At 48.4% G+C, this 6,625-nt stretch overlaps 1 protein-coding gene across 1 annotated transcript in view; it reads left to right on the top strand.

Moving 5' to 3' along the window:
* SAMD12 (sterile alpha motif domain containing 12) overlaps nt 1-6,625 on the top strand; it is a 165,351-nt gene that overhangs the window by 1,724 nt on the left and 157,002 nt on the right. The window contains exon 2 of the mRNA XM_026040732.1: nt 322-387. Within this exon, the coding sequence (XP_025896517.1) occupies nt 322-387 (66 nt within the window). The remainder of the gene's footprint in view (nt 1-321; nt 388-6,625) is intronic.

Genomic DNA, 6,625 nt, shown 5'->3' with positions numbered 1-6,625 from the left:
TCCCCGCGGCCGCCGGCCGGGCCCGCCGTGTCCCCGGGAGCCCCGTCGGGCGCGTGGCGGCCGTGGCACCTGCCCGAGGCGCGGAGGTGGCCGGAGGCCGCCCGGCGAGGGGCCCTCGCGGCCGCTGGGCTCTTGTCCCCGACCGGCCCTGGCTGTTTCCTCCCGGCGAGGCCGCGGGGAGCTGAGCGAGGCCAGGCGTGTGGACGAGGCAGGTGCCTCCTTCCCGRCTGCCATCGACTTGTGGCCTTCACCACCTCCTCGGCGCTGCAGCACAAGGCACTGGGGGTGCCCGGGCGTGGGGCCCCCGTTGCTTTCCCTCAGGAAGGCTTCCAAAGTCCACAGTGTTAGGAAGGCCACCTGCCTTCGACCTCCTCCGGTTAATTTGGTGTATGTCGCTTTTTTGGTGAGCTTGTCCCGAGGCGGGCTTGAGCTTCGTTTCCCAGCAGGGCTGGGGTCTGTGGCTCAGCCTGACACTGCTGCAAGCCCAGCTGGAGTTGCCTGGGCCCGCCGGTCACCCAGTGAAAGCGGTGGGTGCTGAAGCCAGTGGACAGCTCAGTGCCCCTGGAGACCGACCTCACAGGCAAACTCAAAGCGGGGTAGATAAAACCAGCTTATTTCTTAAAAGGCTTCTCTGTGCCTCCAAAGTCCACCCCAAACCTTAAGCCTTTCCATGCGTCCATCGCTTTCCTTTTGCACAGGCCACTTTACTGAAGGGTTTTGAAGACTATAATGATACAAGGAAAGAAGCTAGTGGTCCTGAAAAGAAGTGCAGCCTTTTCTGTGGGAACAGGCTGAGCATCGTGGACTGGACATGCATGCCTGGGAGTGGGAACGCTAATGAAATGGACTGCCATGCACCAGATGGTGCCCATGCCAGCAGCAGCCCCTTTTAGTGCTCTGCCTTTATTCGCTTGAAGGCCTTCTCAGTCTGTTTGCTGGGCTCTTTCAGGTCTCTAACAATTTCTGCCRTTTCTGCAGTGTCTTCCATCTGAGAATCGTTAAAAGCTTTGTAAATATTAATGAAAGAAAGCTTTGCTAAACCTTTGGGAAGCAGCACTTCTTCCTCAGCAGATATAGGTGGCTTTTTTTCTTTCTTTAACCCTTTCTATATTCTACCAGGATGCATCCCTGGCGCAGTGAATCAAAGTAGGTCCTCTTGTCTGTATTTTCTCTTCACCTCCATTTTAACTTTTCTCCCAATATTTTTTTGCCTTCTAACTGCTGTGTAACTCTGTTCCTGTCACTAGTGCAGCGAGATGACTACTGACTTCTCCAAGCAAAGYAGCTCTGTGGCTGTGACTACTTCATGAGCACACAGTGCATGCGTACGTAAGGCCTGTTCTTACCAACAACTTTCTGTTGGGACTGTGGTTCTTTGTGCTTAAAAGCGTGCTTTTATCTCAACAGTATCACAGTCCTGGGCGTGGGCCGTGTTCTTCTCGTGATATATGCCTTTTGGCAGGTAGCTTAGGACACTGCAGCTTCTGCTGGGCAAACTCAGGTTGCTTATCCTTGCTACCATATTCTTCACTGCGTGTGGCTCGTGCTCTGTGAAAACTAGGCAGAGATAAAGTTGTCGGAGGATTTTCTATGTGATAAGAGTAGAGAAACGCCAGCTTGCCAATCTTGAAATGCTTTGGTCTTGAGAAACACAGAGTGCTCTTTTTTTTTTTTTTTTTTTCTCATTTGTTTTCACTGGGAAAATGTTTTCCTGGTTTTGTGTTTGGGACCTTGAGAATGTACCCTGCTGTATGTGAGATCTGGGAGCTTAGAAATGCGGAGAGCCTAGAAAAGTGTGGCTGAAGGGGAGGCCCTCCAGCCTTGCACTCTCTGGGTGCTCGCCCAGGAGCCTCCATGAGTCTGCAGCCCTTCTCCGTGGAGTCTCATAAGGCTTTGGGGTGACTGGGTCCACTGGCTTTTGGATAGACTTCCAAGTGGCTACCTCTGGGGTTTGACTGGTCCCTGGAGGGGTCCCTGGGGCACGAGGGAACTGYGGATCCTGGAGCATGGGAGTTCCTGGCCGAAGCCAACATCTGTTGCCCGACTGTCCCTTTGCACTCCTTAATATGAGCCCATTTAGACGGGAGCACTGCCAAGCAGGACTATTTTTAGACCTAACAGTTTTGACAGTGTTCCTTTAAGTGTGCTTTTTTTTTCCCCCCTTCCTTCTAGTGAGAATGAAAGAACTAGGTCAGAGTCAGTAGAAAAAGGCTTTTGATCTTTGCTACAGTGTTCTCGGAAATATTTTTCTCCTGCTCTTATGCAGCAGAGGTAGAGGAGGAGAGAGAYGGGTGATGTTTTCCCCATGTTTATTGCCCAGGTAAGCACGAGCCTGACAGCAGCAGCCAGCTGCTGCACGCAGGTAATCCCCCATACTACTGTCACACCCCACGCAGTTCTGACCTGCATCATCCTTGAGATTTTGAGCAAAAAACTGCTAATTATATCACGGAGTGGTTTCCTAGTAAGTGTGGTCTGCCATCTTTCTTCTTGTGTATAGACTTTGAAATATACAAATTCATTAATTGCTAGTCTCCTCCTGAAGGCTGGTGAAAGGTTAGTTCTCTGCTGTCTTGTGGCTCTCCTTTAGTGGTGTGGTGCTGTTGAGACTCTGGACCTATGTGCTGGAGAATATTTTTCTCTCCATGGGGTCTTGCTGGCTTACAGGTGACAGAATGGCCCTGCCTTTGCTCCTCAGTAACCGTGAGGGAGAGCAGAGATTTATGAAAGAGGTTAGAGCCTTCTGGGATGTCAAAGCAGGGTAAACTGCTGCAAAACTGAGCTTATTTGCAGCCTGTGAGCGTGTCAAAGCAGTCCTGTGAGTTCCAGCCCCATGGTAGAGCTCAGTGGAAAGCCTTCAGTGCTCAGCAAACTTTAACTCATGGTAAATGTTGCCCTGTATTTCCCCAGAGATTTGAGGTACTGCGTGCACCTACACTTGCTATGGCAGTCTGCCAGGGACGTCAAAGTGGGTTTAGGACCATCGAAAGGACAACTTAGATGTTAGTTTCAGTGTTGGGTACCTTGTATGCTGTTCCGAGGTGTGCCCAGAATTACAATAATCTTGCCCAAGTTTTGAGATATCCAGCCTTGCTTATCTCTATGCCCACTCCAGGCTCAGACTCTCAACCGTTACATTTCCAGGGAATCTGATCTAATAGATGTTTTCAGCACACCTAATTGTCTGTGGAGCAAAGAAGTCACAAATCTTGTCATTTGAAAATAGCATGTGCTTCCATCTTGTGCTTTCCTTAATAGGTCTCACCTGCTTCGTAGCTTGAAGGATGCAGAGAACTGCCAGCTGGAGGTAGGGCTGAGATCACAGTCCATCTTTCCAGTTGAAACTGTCACATTGGGTTGTAGCACAGGAGACTGACAGCACAGAGGTGGACATTTAGGAGATTTAGTGACTGTTGCAAAAATGCATTAAGCTGTTACAGGATTATTGGTGTTAGTACATAGGTCCGTTCCCATCCCCTTGTGTCTGGCAGGCTCCCTGTTGGGCTGCAGCATCTTGGCCCATCTTTCCTACTCAGCCACAGCCTAGCTGCAGAAGATGGGGCTTGCTTCATGTCCGCTCCTTGGCGAGCATGTGGCTTGGTGGTCAAGCATTGTCTGCCTCCAAGCACTTTGAAGCGTTCTCCCATCTGAGGTGCTACCTTTAAAAAAATAAGAAGTAAAAAAAGGAGTCAGCCCCATCACAACTCACCGCCTGTAGAAATGAGCTGTGTCTCAGGTGTACCCAAAGGAATAACGTAGCTGTGTAATTCTAGGAGCCTGTTTGGGACTGCACATTCCTACTTTGGGTAGGTTCCTTACTGTCTCGGGCATGTATGGGGAGTCTGTGAGCTGGAGTGCAGGAGGTTCCTTCTGTTCGGGCAGGCAGTTCCCAAGTTAAACCGGGGCTACAGAGATGTCACTGCCCTGCAGCCTCAGCCGTGGGTGGATGTTACTTGCTGATTATTTGGTCATTTTCTCCTTCCTTCTTGAGACTTTTGTGAGAKGGCTCAGCATAGTAAGTAGTATCTAAGTAGCTTGTGTAGTCTTGTTCCTCTTTGATAGCTCAACTCATGAGGCCAGGGCACACTGTTCAGGTGCCAGAGTTTTGTGTTTCTGAGCACTAGGGTGTCGGGGGATATCTCATAGGAGAGCAGTAGTGAGCAACTCAAAGAAAGGCACRGTAGCTAAGTGGCATGCAAGTGTAACAGTTGCAGAAGGGTGCGGGCTGTTCAGCTCGTAGCCTTGGAGTGGGGTATGTCCAAGAAATCTTCCAAAGTCTTGCTAGTGGGTGCAGCYTCAGGCATCTGGACAGCGCCTTGAGCTGTGATCCTGCCCCTGGCACTCGGGAAGTGCACAGCTAGTTTGCAGAGGCAGAGCTGCCGGAGGAGTATTGCTGAGTGCACAGAGCAGTGTTCTGGTGTTTGATCAGCTCTCACATCAAGAGCTGCCTTGTTGTGTTCTGCTGGAGCTTTCCCTGYTTTGGTTTGTGCCTCTTGCCTCTTGTCCTGGGCACCGCTGAGAAAAGCCGGGCTCCATCTCTTTATTCTTCCTGCCTTGTGTATTTATGCACATTATGAAGATCTCCCCAGTGTTTTCTCCTTTGCAGCTTGGGTGGTCCCAGGACAGGTAATGAAGTCATTTTGAAGTCTTTTGAAACTGCCTGGTAGGTGGTAATCAGAATATCAAATAGAATTTCAGGGGTCAAGAGAAYTAGTTTTCAAACTAGTTCACAAAGCACAACAATAGAGCTGTATGTTGTATGAAAAGCATCGTTTTTACCTTAAGAATGCAGCCCTACAATTGCTTAGGTGCAGCCTTCAAACTTAGGACACTCCTGATTTGTCTAGGAAAGATCAGTTGATGTATTCTCTGCTCTCGGATTGTTTGCTTAAGGAATGGCTTATTGGGCTAGCTGTGCTCTCGGTCTATCTGAACCTGATAATTTTTATGACAGAATTTAGTAGTTTATTTCATGTGCAACCAGGACAGATTCACCCATCAATGAAGTGGAGCTATTCTAGATTTGCATCAAGTAACTGAGAGCAGAATTTGGAGAGGGTAATCCACGTCACCAGGAAGGCGATGGGTGGATGGGCACTTGGGCACTGAGCTATAAAATTGTTTACAGCTGGAGTAGTGATGTATGAGATACATAATAGAGATACATATGAGCTGATACTGCTGTGCAACATGGTAACATTGGCTATATCAAATCATTGGGATTAGTGCGTGGGAGAAGGTAAAGGAGAGGTCTAGAGCCAGACTGCAGCTATGGAGGTGTCTCCAGGAGAATGGCTGTTCCCGTGGCAGGGGCAAGGGCAAACTGCAGAGAGTTTTGTGACAGGCCTCAGCATGGAAGGTAGTATCTAAGTAGGCGGTGTGAGTAGACTCTACCACCCTGCAGAAATGAGGTGAAATACGGTCCAGRAGAGACCTTGAGGAAAGCCTAAAACAAAGCAGTTCTGTGCCTTTCACCAGCAGTGCCTTGTATCGTGGGTGCATTGTGTGTTCCCTCGGTTTTGCATGGGTCCTCTCCCTCTTCAGAAGMATCTTGTGGCAAAAGGACTATGAAGAATGATAAAGGAGGTGCAGTCAGTGGCTGRATATTATCTGTGCAGCATGAATTAAATTCAGCAGTGAATAGTGGGTTCATTACACTGCTCTGAGAACAGCAATTCACCCTCATGTCTGCTACCACTGGGTGAAGGCAGCTGCAAGCAGGTGGACAACAGACTGAGTATGGACTGAAGGAAGCATTGTATTTGATTACATGATCTAAAACCTCTCAAGGAGTACCTGGTTGGTAGGGAGAGGGCTTCAGGAAGATGTTTGGGATCAAGTGTAGCCTCTCTTTAGGTTTTTTCTTTTTTTTTTTTTCCTTTTTTTTCCCTCCCTTTTCTTTTGCTAGAGGGGATTTTAGTTGAGCTGGGAATGCTTCTCTGCAAATAACCTAGTAAAAGCAAGAAGCAGACTTTTAATAGTGCAGTTTCAGAAACATGAAGAAAGAAGAATCCTAATGTGTGTAAATAGAAGCTTTCTGCTGTATTTTCCTCCAGCAAAATAATTGCGTGCTCGCAGCCAGCTGTTTGTTGCGACAGGAATCAGCTGGGTTATGGGAGTGAGGAGGATACAGTGGTATGAGCAAGCAGTAGGAGGTAAAGAATTTTGCTGGGGAAAGGAAAAAAGACATTTCCAGCCCTTTCATTAAATGTGTAAGGAAAGGGATAATCTCAAGGAATGACAAAAGAGGTGACTTTGAAGAAGACAGAAACAAGGCAGAACTGAAAACAAGTCAATGGCCAGATCAGAAAATAGTTATGCTGGTGAGAATATGGGATAACTATACATTTCCTTTGCCTTTTGATGACTTTGTGCATCATGCATAGGATGGTAAATAAAATCTGAATTCACAGCTGAACCGCAGCCCTTTGTGCTCCGTATGTTCAGTAGATTTTGCCTTTGCCCTGTGGTACTTGATAAAAGCAGAGGTTTGTGGTACATTTGGGGGGAAGGGAGGCTTTACTGGAGCTGAGGCAGTGATAAAGAGTGTGTGTCTTTCCTGCGTGTGCCTGATACCTGTGCTATGTGCTAGACAGGCTCCCAGCACTCAGAAGAGGTTTCTGAT

This window comes from Nothoprocta perdicaria, unplaced genomic scaffold, assembly GCF_003342845.1.
Source record: "Nothoprocta perdicaria isolate Ctin4 unplaced genomic scaffold, notPer1 scaffold_263, whole genome shotgun sequence".
In the NCBI taxonomy this organism is placed as follows: Eukaryota; Metazoa; Chordata; class Aves; order Tinamiformes; family Tinamidae; genus Nothoprocta; species Nothoprocta perdicaria.
Note: the sequence above shows the minus strand (reverse complement) of the source record. Positions and strands in the feature narration are given on the sequence as shown.